Source organism: Euwallacea fornicatus, chromosome 3 (assembly GCF_040115645.1).
Source record: "Euwallacea fornicatus isolate EFF26 chromosome 3, ASM4011564v1, whole genome shotgun sequence".
Classification (NCBI taxonomy): domain Eukaryota; kingdom Metazoa; phylum Arthropoda; class Insecta; order Coleoptera; family Curculionidae; genus Euwallacea; species Euwallacea fornicatus.
The window spans coordinates 1,437,926-1,459,945 of NC_089543.1; the positions used below are offsets into that span (position 1 = coordinate 1,437,926).

General features: G+C 33.3%; 2 protein-coding genes across 5 annotated transcripts in view; both read left to right on the forward strand.

The window, feature by feature from the left end:
- LOC136350646 (lachesin-like) overlaps window positions 1-7,214 on the forward strand; it is a 314,414-nt gene extending 307,200 nt beyond the window's left edge. For all 4 annotated transcript variants that reach the window (XM_066302592.1, XM_066302594.1, XM_066302593.1 and 1 more), the window contains 3 exons: window positions 938-1,057; window positions 2,393-2,563; window positions 4,818-7,214. In XM_066302592.1, coding sequence (XP_066158689.1) covers window positions 938-1,057; window positions 2,393-2,563; window positions 4,818-5,152 — 626 coding nt within the window. In that variant the 3' untranslated portion in view covers window positions 5,153-7,214. The remainder of the gene's footprint in view (window positions 1-937; window positions 1,058-2,392; window positions 2,564-4,817) is intronic.
- A 6,935-nt stretch (window positions 7,215-14,149) lies between these two features.
- Window positions 14,150-22,020, forward strand: part of LOC136350635 (metabotropic glycine receptor) — a 130,268-nt gene continuing 122,397 nt past the window's right edge. The window contains exon 1 of the mRNA XM_066302564.1: window positions 14,150-15,292. Within this exon, the coding sequence (XP_066158661.1) occupies window positions 14,332-15,292 (961 nt within the window). The 5' untranslated portion in view covers window positions 14,150-14,331. The remainder of the gene's footprint in view (window positions 15,293-22,020) is intronic.

Genomic DNA, 22,020 nt, shown 5'->3' on the forward strand with positions numbered 1-22,020 from the left:
TAAGTTTTTTAATCGTTCATCAAAGTTCGTTTCATCTATCTCATGCCTCATATTTCGATAATTTAGTCGTTATTGACTCATGTTAATATAAATTTCTAACTTTAGCATTAAAAGATCTCCAGCTTGCCCTTTTGCAGCTTTGAACATTAAGTCTGGCTCACTCTACACTGTGTAACTGAAATTAATTTTTGCAAGTGCATAATTTGACATTCTCAAAGTGCCTCAATTGGTGGAGTAGATAGAACCCCTCCGCTTTCAGTACTACCACCCCCAGTACTACACCATCAGTACTAACAGACTTGCGTATATCTCTGCTCGTTTGAACAGTGCTAGTGCGTCCAAAATTCCAACATATACGTAATCAATTTAAGATATCTTATATATTACATTATTTATGCGCAGGACTTCTTTATACGATCAAATCACATAAATTATTCTATAGGGTTGAAGGACATTTTTAAAGGTAAATATAACGGAAAATTTATTAATTTTACCTGTGTTTTATGTCTAAAGCTTATAGCCGGAAACTTGTTCTAAAAGTATTTTGGGAGCAGCAAGTTATTGCAGCGTTAAATGTGGTGGAAAATTAAGCCTTATACAGGAAGTTTTATTTATTTTCGATAAAAGCTATATCATTCTCAATAAATTTTTGTTCGATAGGTGCTATTAGATGAAGGTAAATTCATATTCTTGCGTTCATACATAAAAGAGGTTGGAAGCTGGACAGGTTTCCTTCCGAGCCATTAATCGCCATAAGTTTAAAAGTGAGTGGTGTTTTAATAAAAGCAGAAAGCAGAAAGCAGAAAATCGGGGTAAAAGTGTATAACATAAAACGGGAGACATTAAATTATCCCCCATGTGTGTCCCCATCGCTTAACCTTTTTAAAGTGACTCACATATAAATTTTATGGCTCTAATAACCTATTTAATATTTCAGTCCACCCTCTTATAAGCGTTACGAATCAACTCTTGGCATCGCCGATTGCCCGAGACGTAGTAATGCAGTGCGAGGTTCAAGCATCCCCAAAAGCTATGAACCATTGGATGCGGGACACCGGTAAGCACTTTTCCCTTGAGTCGGGCTTAACCGACACGAACTCATATATATTACGCTATCCAGCTCAGTCCGATACCCACATTTCAAATTACCCCCTTTTCCTTTTCGAGACAGACTTGTTAAGTTTAGTCTATTTTTTCTGCGACGTGGCGTAGTCAAAATGTCTCCGACACTCGGCGCACAAAGGGCCGCTCACAAAGAAGAGTCACCCTAAGTAGATGTACGTACTTTGATTGAAATGGGAATTTAACTAAAAGCAGGAATTATTAGCAAGATTTCAACTTTCACTAGCAAAATAATTACTGTCAAACAATTGACCTATCAAAATAACAAAATTGATCAGAATTATTAATAAGGAACTAATAACATTTACAATAATTGTTGGAAATGACACCTTTCACAGTATATGAATCAAGTCCTCCTAACATTGATTGGCTCTTTCGAATAGACCTAGTATTGATTTGATAATGTCGCAGACTCGAATATCCTGTTTCTTAGATCTTCTTCATTGCGAACAACCTTTTTTTATAAGCTAATGACTTCAAACGACCCCACAAAAAATAATCTACTGGATCCGTATCCGGTCATTTGGGAGGCCATGCACGAGATCCTATTATTTTTCTACGCAGCGGTTAGGGTAGTTGTCGTTCATAAATTGAAAGGCAATTAACGTTTGGTGGTGCAAAACCATGCACCTATACTCAAATTTCAAACTAGCCCTTTTTTCTCTTGAAGACAGATTTGTTAAATTTAGTTCATTTATTCTGCGAGGTGTTGTAGTGAAAATGTCTCCGACACCGAACGCACAAAGAACCACTCACAAAGAAAATTCCCCCTACGTAGATGTACGTACTCTGATTGAAGTGGGAACTTAACTGAAAGCAGGAATTACTAGTAATTATTAGCAACCCCTCGTAAGAGGGTGGTAGGAAATTAGTACACCCTCCTAGGCATCAAAGTTTGAAAACCGCAATTTCGTTCTTCATAGAGCTCCATTGCCTAATGATTATGATATAGTTAACCCTATTTAAACCTTCCAGAAAAACCAGCTGAAAGCTCTGAAGAAATAAAAAATTTGCGTGTCAATATTTGAAAAATAGCTTTACTTGGCTGCAGCTGCAACTTCATGGATATGAAAAGTGATTATGAAATATTACCTCTTTCTGCAGGAAAAAGACATACTTTACAGACGTTTTTCTTTAAGAGGATTAACCGACATCCCTTTAAACTCTTCACAGAAAACAAAAATCCTTATGTTTAATATTATGTAACGGCGTTACTGTGCAAAATGACGAAGGGTCGAAAATAATATCCTCTCACTTTGTTCTCTTTCAGGCGAGAAGATAATACCCAGCGATAAGTATATAATGGAGGAGATTCCTAGAAATGAATATTCTCTTCAAATGAATTTAAGGATACGAAACATCGACAAGAGGGACATTGGTGGGTACATATGCACGTCGTCTAACGCCCTCGGAAAAGCAGAGGGAACCGTTAGATTACAAGGTAAGTTGAAAGGGCAAATTGTATTAAAACAAAAAGATAAAAATGACGAAATGTGTTTCAAATGACCCTTAAGATCCAAAGTAAGTTTCTCTTTGAAACCTAATCACCGTAAAATTATTTTAATTTGCGAGGCTTAAAGAGAAGTTATTAATCAGCGTCTAATCGAAATTGAAAGTCGGGCTTTGGTGAGCTTAAGTTCGGATATGGGGAACATAGAAATTTAGTTGCAGCCATGAAAGTCTAACTTGTATGGCTTTAAACTACTACGAGCTGTGCGGGTAAAATGACTAACAAGTTACCGAGTTTATTAACAGTTTATTACTAAAAACCAAACTTTTCAAAACACCAAAGCGACTATTCTTCTTACAAAGATGATTTATCTACAAAATGCGAATTTTATGACTGAGAAATATAGTTATTATTTCAATATTATTTTTGAAAATATACTGTATGAAGATGATAATTATGACATTGTACTATTCTACAGCTAAAGTAATTTATAGATGCAAGCACTTCCGATTATATCGAAAATAGATTTCAGCTTGCCGATCTTAAATGGAATTGTATTTATAGTTTCTCCTCGATATTTTAAATATGTTGTATAAGTTATTGTCAACAGACGTTTCCATAGTTTTCGAAATATTAAAGTTTGAAATAGGACAGTTTTTGCAATTGAAAGCCGTAACTTTCGAACGGTTTGAGTTCTTCTTAAATTCTTCTTAAGACTTTAAGAACGGACGAGATCATATATGAGCTCTGTGTGTTGAAGGTTATAGGTCTTGGCAAGATGATTATATTTTGAGTGCTGGTTATCTGTCTTCAAATTTTTCAATATATCAACGGCCAAGTTTTGAAAAATGGCAAAATTCGCCTTTTGCGAAAAATTCAGATAACTTTAATGGAAAACTAAAAGGTGTGTCCAAATTTTCATTTTTATTTTTAATTGTGGAGCAATATTGAGCAAGAATCTGGAGCAATATTACAATTGTGATAAGTATTGTAGACGACAGCTTTATGGCAATATTTCTAAATTTTTGGCATGGTTTGAATTCAAAATCAGTCAAGCGTGGCCTCTATTCCAAACATACTGGATGTAAGATGGCAGTCCAAATGCAGGACAAATGGATAGACAAATTAGAAGAAAACACTCATTTTTAGTTTTGAGACATCTAACTCCGAGCTCTGAGGACTATCACTAAATTTGATACACATAGTATACATATGTATGTGAAATAAAGACAACTATTAGGACCAAATTTATGACGATAGTCTAATAACTACCCAAATTTTAGCCTTATTTTAGGTAGGTTACATGGAGATATTACTCCTATGTGAACTAGTTTTTTAATCCCCTTTGTACTTTTTCCAAAATAGTGACGTTTTAAAAGCGTTGTTTTTCAATTAAATTAATCCTCAATTGACCTTGAAATTCTTAAATTAAAATGTGAGACATTTTAAATCTATAAAGATATTCAAAATCACGAAAATAGTACAAACGAAAGTAATACCCTCCCATATCTAGGAAACTGGATGAAGTATCACAATCGTGCCATCTAAGATTTGTAGGGCTTATCGGGACCATTAATTTATTAAAATTTTTGAGTATAATTCTTTTATGGAATATCCTATTTACAAAAATTAACATTACTTTTGATTAACACATTAAAACGTTCATTCACGAGTGCAGTCATTCTTAGTATGTATGATGGGTCAGAATTTTATCTATTCTATAAGCTTGCGGATTTATAACCTATAGTAAAGAAACATATATGTATCATAGAAAGTTCACTTCGCCGCGGCACTTTGATTTAGTCAGAGTAAAGCAGCGCCGATGAAATCCAAAAAAGCGAGGAATTGTTAATATATATAATTCTATGGTTTATTTTGGCTCATTCTCACTATCTGATAGCATGCTAAAGTAAATAAAGATGCTACTTTTGCTGTTTTCACTAGATGTCCAAGGACAGAGGTGGGAGAAATCGAATTACCAAGGACGTATTGTGTGATATAGTTTTATATTTTATTTATTAATAAATGAAATCCGAATATGGATAAGCTAAACACTTGTATATTCTGCAAATGCTATCACGCCATGGGTCAGTGAAAGAACTAAAATGAAAACATTTTTAAAAGTCTTTCATCTCAAAAACATACATTCTCATTTGGTAAAAACATATCTCAGAATGTACTTTACAGAATTTTCCGAATTTAATTCTACATTGTGATTTGTGATTATTCTTAAATGTTGTTTCAGAAATGATTATGATTGAAACGACAACAACGACGACTACTCCGAGGTATACAGTGACGAAACCTCACAAACCGTTAATGAAACCGACAAAACCGAAAAGTGGCAAACCGAGGAAAAAGGAAAACGATAATAAAAAGGAAGAAAAGGGCTTATCTAACCCCTCCTATCCAGAATTAAAGCCTTTGACGCCCTCGATTTCTATTCCTACATCTACGACACAAGAACCCTCTGTCATTTCGCAGCAGCGAAATGGCGCAATGAATTTATCAAAGATATACGTTTATATTTTTATTGGATGTATTTTTACACATCTGGTGATTTTAGACAATAGTTTATAAATAATACTTATATAGAAAATGTACATATAACATATTATGGTAAGCATGCAAGTCGAACAAAAGCAAATACCATTTCGAAGCTTTTCTGAGGCTCGGGATTTTCATAATAACTTCTCCTCTAAGATATTATTAAATAGCGTCCTCTCTCATTTCATGTTCAAGTCGATAATTTCTCTTCCTCTAAAGATCTATAGGGATAAAACAAGGACTTCCATAATTTATGGCATAAATGGCCCTTAGTTATGAACCTGCATACTCGGCAAGAGCCAGATTTGTTAATGGAGTTTTCCCGCCGCAGTTTCGGGGACACTGTGTTTTATTGTTTGGCCTAGACCTGAGGTATAACAAATGCAACTTTAATACCAAAGAAATAAGACTGCAACCTTAAAATCTAGATTCGACAATTCAACTTTTTAAATAGTACATTGCAGAAACCTCTTAGCTGCAGAATAAATGGTTTCAGAAATAACAATACCCTAATCTAGATCATACTCCATTTAGTTTATGAGATTTTCGATATCTTTAGTAATCGAAGCAATAGTCAGCTGCAATAATTCGTCAGAATGATTGAAATTTTGAATTCACTCAAATTGTCACTTATGAAGTTTCTGGAGTAAATGATTCATTTGAACTTTCTACAAATTGGCTCAGCCACGATAAATAATTTGTCACAGAGACCCTGAAAGATATTATTCAAAATTATTTATATATTGTAACTATAGTTTTGATAGAATATGCATATCACCTTAAAGACGCATATCCAATATACATATTATTCTATTCTACTTAAAAATTAGTTTCCTTGACTTATGATGTGCCACTTCTGAAACAAGATTAAATATCCAACATTTGCTTTTGTTGGGGCTTTTACCTTGAAACCTCTCCTTCTCGAAAGCACTCTTAAAGTGACCCAGAAAGAGAGCTGTCGACTAACCTAAACAGATAGGTAATACTTAAAAGAAACATCTCAGAATTTCATTTTGTATATGCCAAGGTATTATTTAGGGTAGCTAAACAAATTTACTGAGACATGCCCAGATATTTTTCTACTCCGTCAAGTAAGTTTCTACTCTAAATAGCACCCAACAAGTTTCTTAACACAGCATAATATACAGGGTAATTTCCAAGTTTCCTTATTTCATTTCATGAGGAACTATTTTAGAGCGTTTTAAATATAAGTACTGAATTTCCTATACCATAGACAATAATAAACAACAATTGTTCATAATCCTTTGTAATACTTGTTATAGTTTTAATGCAATTCTTTGCCCTCATCCAACTAATTCTGCAATCTTGTGGCAAATGATTGCATAAGTTATTACAACTACAACGACGCACTTGTAATGTTCTTTCCATAAAAAGCTTCAAATATATTGGATAATAGCGGTTATTAGTTAGGCAATATAGGTGACAATAAAAAAATAGTGTAAATAAAAATTTTCAGTTTAAATATAATATTGACAATAAAGCATACAGGATTTAGGAAGATTTCATTTACTGAATGAAACCATAACTTTGCTACATTGTCTTTTCCCAGTGTATCCTATGAATTGTTAGTAAATTGTTTGCTGGTAGTTATAAATCGTGAAAAGTCTTCCGAAACAAGTTTAAACACTGTATTTGTGATTTATTAGGGTTAATTTCCAGTATTTTAAGAGTCATAGGAAAGTAAGTGCTGTAATTACGAAACAATTGATGAATTTCTTGAAACAACACAATAATAACTTTGTGCCAAACTATATTCAAAATATGCTCAAATCAAAATTAATTTTCGTTTGAACCAAATATTAAATTTGTGAATATTTACTGTATGTTTTGGGAAAACTGTAGATTTTTTAGAATCGCCAGGAACAAACTACAGTAAAGTCTGAATTAATCTATACACAATCATATATTGTTTAACTAGCGTAGAACCTAAATTAAATAACTGTTATTAAATTTGTTATGTACTAAAATTGATGTATATTGTCGAAAAACCATATTACTATAAATATATCTTTACCTCAATGAATAAAATTGTACGTTAAATGACAATAATTCAATAAAGTATTTGTATAAATTATTTTGTATTTTTACTTAAATGTCGAGATGTTAGGGAATTAAATTTATTGGTAAGAATTGCATATAATACAAGGTGTTCTGTAACGTTATGTAATTATTTAAGGGAGTGAACGTAGATATGATTTTAAATTGAAATTTAAGATAAATCTCTCTTATAAATTATTTAATAATTGATAACTAATTCGTATCTTTATTCAGATAGCGATCAGTGTGCCTTGGTTCATAAATACGTAATTACCTGTCTACGGGCTGTTCAAGTTTTAAGAATTTTTTAATTTCTTTTTATTTGTTATTTTCACGCATCAATGCAGACACAAGTTATGGTGTAAATGACGAATTGTGAAAACAATCAAAACAAATTATTCACATGAATTATTCATACCAGACCATTTTAAAATTCGGCATTTAAAATTAGAAAATTACGGGATAAATTTAGTGATTTTCGTTTAACAACGCGCAGATACGAAAGAAAAAACGCAAGGGATAAAAAGGTTTTTAAAATGAACAGGGTACATATTTAATTTTGTTTTTAGTGATGGTAGTAGCATGTTTTTCGCACGGGGAAGCCCATCCTGGAAAAAATGTATACAGAAGATTTTCACAATTATTTGGCTTGGCAAACGATGTTGGTCATAATAGATAATCTATATTGAAAAATTGGATAAAATACTTCAAAAAATCCACGAACACAAACAGAAAAATGGAGTAGTTGCGGATATATGTTTATGTGTGCTTTTTTGCTTAAATTTATGCATATATTCACAACCTTGAATCAGGATATACTGTTATGAACCACCCTGTAATAAATCGTTTGCTTTAGGAGAATCAATTGAGAAATTCTGAACATAATTTCAAGGAGTTGTTGCATTTGAGTTGACGTTCTCAGTTGACATTTAAATGACACTTTCGACATTTCGATGTTTTAAGGTTTCTCTAATTTCAGGTAATTTTTCCTATTCTTGTTAAATGTCAGAATGTCAAATGTCTCCTGGCATGTAAGTCAGATTGGAAACTATTAGGATGAGGGTTTAATTTGGAGAACGTAGGGTTAATTGAAGACAACAATTGGACTAAATGCAGTAACATGGAATTATTTCATTCCATATGGAGACTCTACTATCATACAGCAATGCGTTGATACTCAGTGCAAAGGCTAATAATATTATCTTAAGTTTGCCTTAGTAGTTGGTACATATTGATTAGAAAATTAAATTGTCAGTAATGGAAACTGAAATAGTGAAATATTAATTTGTACCACACCAATCTCAAATCCTCATAGACATCAAATCGCCTTAAAAGATTTCAAGCTTCTCCATCTATTTTCCATCTTCAGAACATCCATGTAAATATCAAAACTCCACAGCAATCGTTCTCCATATTAATGCAGTTTGAGCTTCTGCACACTAGACGGCGTCCTCAGTAGGGACAGATATTTTTAATTGAAATCACTATTTTTGTTTTTTATAGAAGGATGAGATTTCTAACAAAAGCCCTTTCAATGTTTGTAATTCCAAAGCGCACGTATGCCCAATTACCGATTTCCGAATTTTCGTTCACATTGGAACAACATACAAAATCATACTTTTTCAATTTGTTTCATTTCAGTATTGTGCAATTTTTTGGAATTTAGTAGGGTTTAAACTGGAAATAGCGCGTTCATTATTAACATAAAAACAGTTTTGTAGGTTTAATGAAGCCCAGTTAAATATGGCGTAAAAAGTTGTTCTGAACATAAATTAAACGGGGTTAGTAAAGTTAGAACAGCCCGGAGACACCTCTGATGAAGGTTTGAAACTTTTACTTCAAAGACCTAAATTAGCTTCAATAAAGAAGCCTCATTAGGCACCAAAAGGTGTTTATAAGGGTTAGGCATTCACCACAACTAAAATTCCAGTACTTCACTGTTCGATGAATTAGTGAGGCCTACTGCTTTTGGCATTATGCATTGTAGTTTGATTAATTTCCTGCGTAAAATAGGAGTTTAATAAGCACCTAGTGCAAAGTTTCTATTTGACTCTAACAGCTCGTAGAAAACGCTTACTAGTACACAGAATAATCCTTCTGAATTGAAGCATGCTAATTAAGGAAGGAATTCCTCTTTCCAGGAATGGTGGCGTTTTAAACTTGTTCCACGAACCCTGCGACGCAGATTTTGGTTGGATGACGATTTAAGCCCTTTGTTTGGATTAAGGTGTTTGCTCAAATTCACAGTTGAGATTCTCAGAATTAAAGCGAAGGAAAGTTTGCAAATTCGGTTTCGCGGGCTGTGAGATTGGGAATTCGTCGGTTTCATGCCGCAAAGTGATTGAAAGAAAAAATGTACATAATTTTTTGGCCTTGATATAAAGGTTGGCCCAGTCCCATGCACCCTCTCTCTGTGTTAATTTATAATAAATAGCGCTGCAAAGGAATTTCTTAAAAATACTACAGGAGAGCGCTTGTAAAAGACATTTTTGCCCGGGTTTGACAAACGACTTGATCCAGTTTAGTTAATGAAGTTTTTGGCCGTAAATTTTGAGAGAAAAGCACTGTCCTATAATATTTGACCAGGCAAAATATTATGTATTTGTATTTATACAATGTGTTTCGCCTTCAGGGATGTGATTCGAGGAGATATTTCTTAATAAGTGAAATTTATATTTTAGTCAAAGTTTTCTGATATGGGACGCGTCAGAGTTAATTTCTTATTGATCGTATAAAATTGAAGGAAGCTTTTGGTTGCAGATTTAACATGTGTACAACCACTATTATTGCTCCTATTATTTGTTTAGTGATTTATGATTTAAAGGTATTTGCTACGAATATGTAATTAGTTGGGAAATGAAACCCGTTTAATCACTAGTTTTGATTAAAACAATTGTTGCTTTTTTTCCAAAGCTGAAAATTACTTTTAGGTGTGCTTTTATAGAATCCTTGTTTGTTATGGCCTCGAGCGAAATTCGCCTTAATATTTTATTCCTTATATTATTAATTTCTTTTCCGCCGACTGAGTATTAACAAGTTATTTTAATGTATACAAAACCATTCATTAATGACCTATATTGATGTATGCATTTTATTAATGCATGATTTTGAACCCATTGGGGTTGGTTTGATGCGGCCCATCGCGATCATCACTGCTTGCATATGATCAATCACACCCCCTATACGTTACGCGTGATTTTTTGACAAATGGGTTTCCCATCTCGGACTGTAGTGCAAATTCACCTCAAGCAAGTAGAATGAGATTTAAATTTAACGTATAAATCTTTTTTGTCTATTTAATTTTGGTGTCTCTTTAGAAAAAAACATCTGAGGTGAAGTTTTAACGATCCCATTAACTGCTCGTACTTCCACGCCAGTAAAAACTTCAATTTGAAACATTCCGTAACTGATAAATTTTCCTTTATAAACGACCTAATTTAATTTTCATTGTTTTTCGTTTAGTTTTTTGTGTGTGCAATAATGCAATAGTACAAGTGCAAATAGACAAAATTTCTAATTCTTACTTATCAGCCTCTGAAACAAAGCGATATTATCTGAACGAACCACTCCCATGTTAATTGGATAAGAATTAGACATTTTACGTAGGCATGAATCCCAATGGGTTAGAATTGATTTAAAGTTATAAATCTCTCTAGATTCTCCCCGCATTAAATGACGAAATTCAATTCAGCGAATGCATATTGTGCAGGCAAATAAGTAGAAACTGCTGTAGCTCGTACTCTGACTTTGGTTTAGAAATTCGATATTCCCGAATACATGACATATCCATTTTAAACAGTCCATTAATAAAACCTAAATTACCATGATTCCTCATTGTATAATAGTTGCCAGATAAGAGATTGCGAAGCTAATATAATGAAACTACCTCTCGGGCTTCCCCTTAGGTGTGGTTTAGGTGAAGCGCATTTAAGACACGAGCTAAATCATTATATAGTTTGATAGGGATTGAATTATTAACCAACTTGGAAGACCCATATTTCATAATAGCTAGGCATTCCCATGGTTGTTAAACGGTTAATTTCTTAGAGTAGGATAGATTCACGGAAGTTGGGTTAACTGTTCATTGGACGAACTTAACCGATTAAGCAGTTAACTGTTTAATGAGTTAATTCATAGTGGAAGTAATATTTATGAAAGCGCCCAAAAATGTTTAAAGATTAATTCTTTACAGATTTCATCAAATTAACTTATCAAGTATTGAAAAAAAATAGGAAAAAAATATTTCAAAATTCGTCTTTGACGGTCGGAAGGGAACTTTTCATGAATCCCATTGAGGAACAGAGAAATATTTACCACGAAAACTCTCTTTAAATCCAATAGATAATAGTAACGCAAAAATAACATGTCGGAAATATCGATTTCGAGGCGTCAATCTTAAAGGCTTTAACTGATGTGTTGCAAACATGACCCAGAATCCGAATATTGCGACCTTTCTTGTCAAAGCCAGAGACAGTATTAATTACATAGGATAAAATTAGAGCTTGTAGAGTTTCCACGTCCTTTCACTGCTCCTAATTAAATTCTTTAATTGTTATTTTCATTAGCTCAGATACCTGGTATATTTTGCTTCGGTTAGCTTGTGATTAGTGTCATTTCCTCACGTAACAGGAACTGACGTGACAAAGGGTAAAATTTTACTACTTACAACTACTCTCCAAATTGACGGTTCTAATAGAATGTGAATAATTTTTTTTCAATGTATTTTTAAAGTAATTTTCAAAAGACCCTTACAAAGGGATTATTATGTCATCTCCCTATAAGTAAATATAACGTCATATTTTCATATTATAATTTTCAAGTCAATATTGCCTCATGCTAATACTATATATAATAAGAGGATTATTCTTTCCATTGAATTTGTCTTTATGATTTTTTATTAAATTAATGCTTTGTTATGAAATATGTACATACATGGTTTGGATTTGCTACATTAAAATTTTATGTAGATGAATCAAAGATCATCCATCTTGTTAATCATTTTGAAGGAATATCTATTAACGAATATTATATCTTGTAGCGAAAATATCGTAAGCTCAAATGTCCAATTTTGCAATTTAAAAAATTGCATAGATCGATTAAATCATTATCTAGCCTGAATGCGGATAAGAATTGTAAAATATATATTTATTCTCTTTTGTTTTGGGTTTTGTTGGCCTGATTGGTTCTTTCAAAACATGTCAATTATGGTCCTAACTGAAAGTCCACAATGCAGACATTTCGTTTACAGCTGCAACTAAATTTGTAAATTTGTCCTCGATTGAATGTAGCAGGAAATTTCTAATTTTGTATTAACAGCACCACTGTTTCATCTGGCTTAATTACAATATAGAAATGATACTAATGAGTTTTCTACATTTAATATTAATTAAAGTCAACAAAATGGTCCCAAATATTTAATGTCCACGTAATCTCACAGCTTCAACTTAAACCCTACAATTGCTTCCTATGAAGTTGTTGCACTGCTTTCATGAAATTCAAATAACTGCTTTGCTTTGTACGGATTAGCTTATGATTAACTGCTGATTCGGTTTACAAAAATATTAATTAAAATTGTGAAAACTAAGGTCCTTGAATGGGGACTTTTAATTCCTTGCTCTCGGTCTTCGAATATTTTTAATTTTGCAAATTGGCAGTTCTGGAAGGATCCGGATACTTCGTTTTGCGGTGTCTTTTTAAATCAGATTCTACATAGGAATCTCGTCTTATTAGGAATCTTACTAAGTAATTTTTAATCTAATGATCTTATAAAGCTGGAACCACTGGCTTTGTAGATTTCTTTTTAATTTGGATAATACGTTGGAGGAAAATTGATTTTAGCTGGTCTCCCATGGCCATCATTCAGACCAGCTAATTACTCGATTCTATCAATCCAGTTTGTGTCATTATAATAAATACCAATTTATGAAACCTTGGATTTTTCTGGAATTTGATTTGTTGTTGAAAATGCGGTTTTTCAATTTTAATGTTCAAAATTAACTATTACGACATTACCATAACAAATCAATACAGCAAAAAAATAAACATCCGTTAATGGTAGAAGTCTAAAAATAAAAATTGACATATTGTTGCACATTGTGCAGAGGGTCGAAATTAATGAATTACATTTCGCGTTGCTGTTCTTCTGATAGAGCTACTTAATTTACATTTATATATAAATACTCATTAATAAAATGCAAAGATAATAAAATAAAAAAATGCATTTGGAATTATTCCAATAAACTAAATGAAGTTTCTCTAAATAGATAGACTCTTCTACCATTCAGATGTGTGGTTTGTTTGTTTTTAGTCTTTATGAAAAGTGGCTAAATAGTTGAGTGTTTTGGTTTAGAGCCAAATGTATAAATTAGCGTATTTTTTACATGCTTTTTATAGTTTAGTTCGTTAACGTTGATGTAAAATGCTTTCATGGTGAATGGTAAAAATTTATAATCGTTTATTCTACTCAATCAAGTAGTTTTGTCTCGGGGCTCTTGTCTGAGAAATTGTTTCCTCTTATTTTTTATAGTCACATCAACAAAACTAAGCTTCGTCAAATTTTCACATGTATTAAATTGCTGTATTCATTAATTAGATTAAATTACACAAGTCGTTATTCAGGTTCGTGAAAATTACCTAACTACTCACATTTCTACCAGTTTAATTTCTGTAATGTCGAGGAACATTAATAGAATGTTTTCCGAAATCAGCCCACTGTAAATGCAGTTTTCGAGGTGCTCGGCGTCGTTCACAAAAGCTTTCAGAATATCATCTTGATGCAGGAATATGGGTGAAGACCTAGCTTTCTATCGTCTCAAAATCAAAGTTTAGTTCAGATTCTACACCACATACAGGCAGCAACAAAAGATTTGTCGAAAGTAAACGTAAAACAAAATTTGCGCCGCCGCGTTATCTTGTTAGGGTAAAAGCGCGGCTGAACATCCCTGCTTGTATTTTGGGGTAGTTGACGGCACACGTTTGCTGCGCTTTAGTTCGAAACTCGCCAACCCCGAAGCTGGTTGTGTGGAGCCCTCGGGTTCACCCGAGACCGCGCGAAATTCAAAACTTTCGAACTATGAATTTTCCTCTACTGCGACGCATCCCTAGTTCAAATATTCAATTCGCTAATATGTAACAAAGGGCCGCCGAGTTCGATAATGAAATTGAAATTAGCATCTTTCTTGTTGCTTGTTAACTTGTTATCCGCGGAGTTTATTAGGGAGGAGTTTGAGATTCGGCACAGAAAGTCGAGGCTGATCAGACACAGAAGAAATGGAAATCGAAGCCATAAGAATGCTGCTGATAGGAAAGTGAAGCAATTTATTACTGAAAAGACAACGGTTTTTGATGATAATGTCACATTTACCACCATAGGGGAGGAAGTTTTTGTTAGATTACCCCCAAGTGAGACCACCTCGCAGAGCTCTGGCGAATACGACATTATTAACATCACTGTAAATACCAATGTAGCTATCAACTACGAGAACGCATACAATAAGACATTTTTATACTTAGCCGATATTTCCGATAGTTCTCATACAAGCAACTTGACTGACTCCAAATTTAAGCGAGATTTTAACAAGACGACTTATTTAGAGGAGATACGAAAGAAACCCGAAAACTCAAGCATTAGGTTAGCTAATGGAGACGTCGACATAGTTTCCCATTTCTTACGGATAGTGGAATCCCAGCACTTATTGGGGGACAACTGCACTGCAGGCACCAACTTGACTTTAGATGAAGGTGTTGTTGATCAATATGCTCAAGATAGGTTTCGTGTTGAAGCTGATGTTGCTGTAAATAAAGCTAATATGTTAACTCGCCTCTGGAAGTACGCAGACCCTGCAGTGATGAACTCTGAATACTTCTTGTATGCCTCAGTGTTTTCTATGGTAGAATTCGATGGTGTTATCTTTGCTGCCGGCAACTGTTATGATCAAAATCAATACAAAGATTACTTGTTGTTTTGTCCCTACGCATATCGCATGCCCGAAGGACCAATATCAGTTAAGAACCTTGCTGTTGAATATAATTATATGAGTAATTCATCCGAGTGGTTCTACAAAGCCAGGAAGAACGCTGAGAATGTCATCAAGAACTTCAATCAATTCAGCAGAGGTAAGTTGCCTCAGACATGTCAGCATGCTTTTTAAAGGCACGGTTCTCCTCGAACCGTAACAGTCTATAAGACTCAAAGTCTTAAAAGAGTCTTCTATGTGTTTCTCTAAAAAGCAACTTTATATAAAATCCCCCAGTCCTTTTCACTAAGAAACCTGCAGTAGGTCTCTTTAGAGTTTTAATATTTCAGCAAATTTGTGTTCTTGCTGGGTGGATTTTAACGCTATGTTCCAAGGATTTTTGTTTCTACATAGCCCCAAAGTGCAGTCATGAAACGAGCACGTTGCAGGCATTTAAATTAATTCACTGTTTGAGTTGGAAAATCGTGCACTCAGTAATGGCCTGATAGAGGATAAGTTAGGAAAAACGCTTTGAAATACAGAAAATAAAACTGCACAAATGACTTGAGTATTACTTGGAGGGATTAAGGTTAGGGTTTGCTAATGTTCGTCTTCCACGTAATTATCCATGAAAATAAATTTGTATTGCTATTTGCTGAGAAGGAATAATTGGTGCTTTTTTGGCTTTGCAAACACGTCTCAAATTACTTATGTAGAATGATGAAGGATAAATGTTTTTACAGTCATTCATAAAATGTTTGCACTTCGGTTACTCAAATCACATCGAATTAGGTTGATAAAGATTTGATTCATCGGAGGTTCTGGTTATAGGATCTGCTTCGGTTGTGCTTATTCCGTCCATTTTCAATTGAAGAAACTTTCCTTAATGTCCATTTTAGTAAATATTCGCGTAGAGCACTTCGGGTTACTAAAAAGAATCAGTTTGGTCAAGTTAAGTTTATTCTGGTTGGTCATTGTACTTCAAGCTAATATGACAGTCATAACAGGGACTGTCTAGATTAGTTACTAATTGTGGGTCGTACGGAAGATGTTCTAAAGAATGTTCATTCAGGCATGTAAAAAATTGTCAAATTTTCCATGAGATTCAAATACCAATTATAAGTTCAGATATTGCTGGAAAAACCACCGTAATTTAAATTTATTTCCTTTAAGCCAAATGGCCGGTAAAAGTGCAAAAACTGCCGTATTTGAAACGAAAATATATAAAAAATATGTAAGAAACGAAATATATGTATGATACATAGAAATGAAGTACAGAATTCATACTTCACTGTTTTTGTTTAGAAGATCTACAATTTGTAATTTCCGATATATGACGGTTAGGATTCCTTAACAAGAGACTATATACTGTTTTTAAAAAGAACAGTTCAAACAATAGAGCAATGAAGGCTAAGAATTCCCTAACACGAATTGTTGGAATGTTACATTATATCCTCTCAAATCATAAAGTTACTTGATGTCTTTCCGCTACAAACAATTAAGTAAAAGTTTTCTTTCTTGAAAGACAGTTATTCTTTCGAAACTTCGATCAAATTAATAATTAATATAATAGAAAATTTAAAGATACAATTTTACTAATATAATTATATCACTACTATTGTCTTTATATACAAACCCACATATACCCTGTTTCCTCGGATAGATAAATCGACTCTTATAAAAGGCAAATAACTTTATATTAAAATTTTTATTTTTCGGAGTTCAGCCCTGCTTAATTATAGACTAATTTCGAACATAATTTCCCTCCTAGGATGTCAAGTGAGTCAAGGGAAATTTCAAAAAACCATCAAACATTTTTCTTGTAAAGTGCTTTTTTGTGTCAAATACGACAAAATGTTATTGAGAAAACTCGTTTAGAATCGAGACTTAAGCCTATATTCCAAATTTGAAAGTCGACGACCAACTTACATTTCTCACATTTTGTTGTACTTCCAAAATTAAAAAAAATATTTTTGAGATTTTTTATTATATTAAAATGATGAAATATTGTCATTAGGTAAATAAAAAAAATTATGATCTTATATTAATCTTCAAACTTCACTAAATTTCCTCCTTAATTTGCACATTGTTAGAGTTTCGGATTTCCTTAAAATCTGCCTGAACGTATTTTCTAGGAATGAATCGAAATACCTGTTATATCCTGTTTTTTTCATATTTCCGTATAATTTGGAATGCGTTCTTTATAAACTCTTTGTTTCATTCTAGCCTAAACAAAAAAATCCATTATCGTAAAGTCCGGTAGACCAAAATGTCCGGCTCATTCTCTCCAACCATCTTTCATCAAGTTGGTTATTGAGGCAAAACAGTTTAATATGAGATTATACATTTTTTTATTTATTTAATGATAACAATTTATCTTAATAAAAAACAATTGGTTAAAATATTTTTCTTTTGTTTCGGGAAATACAACAAATTGTGAAAAAATGAAACTTAGTCGAATACTTTCAAGTTTGGTATACGAACTTAGGTCCTAATTCTAAATAATTTTTCTTAATAGCATCATGTCGTATTTCATACAGAAAAAAATTTAATCTACAAGAAAATACTTTTTTGAAAAATTCCTTGACAGGCTTGATTTTCTAAGAGTGAAATTATTGTTAGAAATTAGTCTTCAACCAAGCAGGACTGACCCCAAGAAATGAACATTTAATTTGAAAACTTTTCATCGTTTACAAGAGTCGGTTCACATGTCGGGGGACAAACGGTATATCTTCATTATACATATAACATTTCAATTACGACACTCACCTATTTAATACTATTAAGTTCCACACAGGATAGCTTCTAATTAGAATAGTGCCCTAAACTCCGTGAAAACAGTGCAAATTACCTTGACATCTTGCTGTAATGTAATTATTCTCAACAAACATCATTAAACTTTCTTCACCCACCGTCGTATATTTAGTAAAATCATTAAATTAGTGGGATAAAAGCTCAATGTGGTAATCTAATATTTTCTATTGATATTTGGTTATTCAATATGTCTCGTTAGGTTTGCCATCACAGGGAAACAGATCGTGTACGTATGTATACCATTTATTGTTTGGCGCAAATTGAGAACATTAACCTGACAAGCGTATTTTGCTCGTTCTATTGGAATCGAGACAAACATTCACCAAGAGCGGCTTTTAAGCAATTTTAGTATCATTCCTTGTTCAATTATGTCGTCTTTCTAAGAGAACGAAAGTACAGGTAAATTTCCAGATTCACTGTTCCGAATACCGAAAATGATTACGCAGCTTTAGACGATTCTATTTGGCACAAAACCATAAACTTTTTGTTTCTAGTGCCGCGTTCTATTAACTCAGACAATAACGACAATATTATTCGTGGTATCGATAACAATGCGACACAGGATATAACTTGGGACCCTCAGTCGCCATGGGTCATATGTGTAATTTAATAAACAGTTAGCTAGATAAATAAATCTAAGTCCACGAAATGGGTTAACGTGACAGAAAAATTCTGGAAGATAACCTTAAAACTATAATTTTTCTTTTTATTCTGCCACGTCTCCTGAATAAATTATGCAGCGTGAAAACTTCAATTTTTAAGAAAATCGCCTTAATGTTTTGACAAACAATAAATGATTTTCAATTTAGTCAATAAAGAATGTGTTAACCGCATAAAAAATAGAATTATCTCTCTCCTTCGTCATGCGACCCACAGATAAATAATATATTACAAAGTCGTAATATTTATAAAATCCTAACATGATCTCACATAAAATGTTGAAATAATTAGGGATCTTGAGCTGTTTGACTGTGATGTATCTGCTTTTTGGAAAAACACCGATTTAAAATTCACCCTGCCCCCATCTATTATTAAGCAGGGCCAGGATAAATCGCTATTAGAATTTTGGAGGCGGATTACTAAATCCGGTATTGAGTTTATTAGTTAGGTTGATGATAAGCTCCAGTAATACGATTTTATTTTTCTATTTACAATCAAAGATTATCATATCACGGCAAAATTATCTGTTCTTAACAATACAAACGATAATGAGTGTCCATAAAAAATCTTAAGAAGGCATGTAGATATCTGACGCACCTTTGGACAAATTCACATATTATTATTGCCATGTTTTTCTATGTGAAATTTTTGATGATAAATAGTAGATGGGTTAATCAACACCCTACATTTACGACTTGGGCAGAATGGTGAGTAATATCTATTCATGCGCATTACGGAAAGAGTTTCTTTGAAAGACGACTCAAAATTGCTTACGACACATTTATGAAAGGTAGGCTTAGCTTTATTTTCCACTTACTTGACTTGGCTTAAACTTCCACACAAAAAGTTTGGTACTTGTTGGAAACCGTTTAATATTCGTTTAACCACAATATATTAGAGAACTTCACAAAACTCCACAAAAGTTTAAATCCCTTGGAAAACCATAGAGAAATCGAAGTTCCGAAAAACTGTCGAAAACAGTCAAAAGATCCCCTCCGATATCGAGATTTTCATCAATAGGTGCTTAGTAATTTAAAAAAGCATTGAATTGCTACAAAAAAAATGGCACTGGTTCATTTCCTACGAATTTTTCTTTAATTTAATCTTCCGCCCTACATTTCCTGTCGCGACGGCTAAAACGGAACAATGAAGCAAAGGCGACAGCCTGGAAGGGAAAATATTACTACCGCACTTGTGATGTAAATAACTATAAATAACTATAATAAATCAAGTTTTTAGCACTTCCAACTAGGCAGGCAATAAACAATATGAAAGTATTTATTACAAAAGTGGCAAAAACGAAAAGTCGTAAATACTATTCGCGTTTGTCAAAGTATAGTTTATGGTTTACACTAGAGCTTTGGAGGACCACGAAACCAATCTCGATCTCAGTATCAAAAATGATACCGAGATTATAGCATTCTCGTACTCGGTTTTTATATACAAAAACGAGATTTAATTGTAAAAAAATTGTAAAATGCGAGAGCGAGGTCGAAACTACACAACTTTCGCTCTATCTCTATCTTGTAAAGCTCTAATTTTAGATTTCAAGCAATGTCAATTATTTCTTTGATTTAGTCTCAGCTCTTTAGCACAGTAGCGGTAAATTACACCTCAAACGAATTCCTCAAAGTGCGCAACAACCGTTTAGATCTGCATAATTTTCGTTTTGCATCTTAACTCGAGAAATAAGGCTAAAAGGAGAATAATTAGTCAGAAACGCGATATGTGACTTTGGGGTGTGTAAGGCTGATTAAGGCGTAACCCAGTCAATTAGAAAAGACCGCCTTCAGCCCTTGAGCATTAGGAAAAGTGAAATTTCGGTTGACACAGCTGGTTCCCTTTGTACTTAAAACATGTATCACAAAGAAGGCATCAATTATAAATGTTATTTGTAGTTGGGAGTAAAGGGTTCTTTTTTAAGAAGTAAGCAGCAAGTGATGTATGTATATTTAATTGCTCTAGTGTCTGATCAGATTTATGAAACCCTTATCATCTCAGAAGATTATTAGTATATCTTGTAGCTTAAAATTAAGCACTTTAGGGAAAATTGGAGGAGTGAAGGAGCTTTTTATTCTAGGAAATAAATTTCGATATAACAAGCTCCAGCTTTTGAAGCCCATAGAAAAGTTTCAAGTAGGTTGAGAAAGTGGTGATTTATAAAAATTCGCCGCAATAAAGATTTACAATTTAGAAGCCATTATTCGATTCTGGCCGACTTTTTAATGGCTTGTCATCTCCCATTCAACTTTGACACTTATACAAGGTCAAAATCTGAGATTTTAAGGATGGAAAATCTTACTTTTCGGAGGAAAATATATTTCTGGATAATTTTAGCTGCTTAGTCACGTCTGAAAATTGTTTCGTATTGACAAATGCTCAATAACTTCTAAAAGCCAGGTCGCTTTCATCAAAACGGTTCCCAAGCATTCCAAAAACACAATATATCACGAAAAGAATTATATGCTTTTTTTTGGAATGTATTTGACTTTCTTTTCAAAGCAATATCATTTGGAGTGTATTTTTAAAGCCTGCCGGGCAAATGACTCTGCAAAGAGGTCTCTGCAACGACACAATGACTTCCGACTGAAAATGACAATGGCTTTAAACATCTGTGAGCATTCCATTTATTCGATCTGAAACGACCCTTTTTAATTACAGTATTTTTTGCCAGTTATCGTCCACAAAAGATTTTTTAATCCAAAATTTTGTGTAAATGAGAGCAACGATTCAGAATAACCTTGTGACTAATATTCCTGACATAATGAATTATTAATGTCACTCACAGTTTTATGTTTCGTGGAGACCCAGTTTTAAAACTAAAAACTCGAATGTGCAGGATCACTTCCTTAATATCACATATTGCTGGGCGACAAAAGCTGGGCCCTATTCTCCTGGAGTTATAAAATTCCCAGCAAAATGTTTTGCGCCCTATCATCGATCGTCAAAGTTCACACGAACATTGGTCTTCATAGACGTCATAGAACATTCTTCCTAGAGGGTCAAAAAGGCATGCAATTTCGCAATCCTTAGGTGACTAGTTGAAATAAATCTGACCGTATTTTCTGCATGAGAGAAACTCTTTTTAACCACCAGATGGAATCAGAAGTGTAGAGCGGAAGAAGGAAAAAAAGAATGATAATTTATTATTAACGCTTCGGCGGAGGGAGTAGGCAGACAAAATGACACTAGGCCAAGCTCCAATATTCAATGAAAATCATCGTTTTTTATGACCTTTAAACTTATTTATTGTGTGTGAAAGAATTCGAGAAGTTTCGCTATTGAGAGTGAATCTTCAAATTTCAATTAATTGGGCTAAATAAATTAGCTTCAATATATTTTTCCTGAAAATAGTTTTTTACGATAACCCTTCAAGTTATTTGGTTTATTAGTAACTCAAAAGAGGTCAGTTAT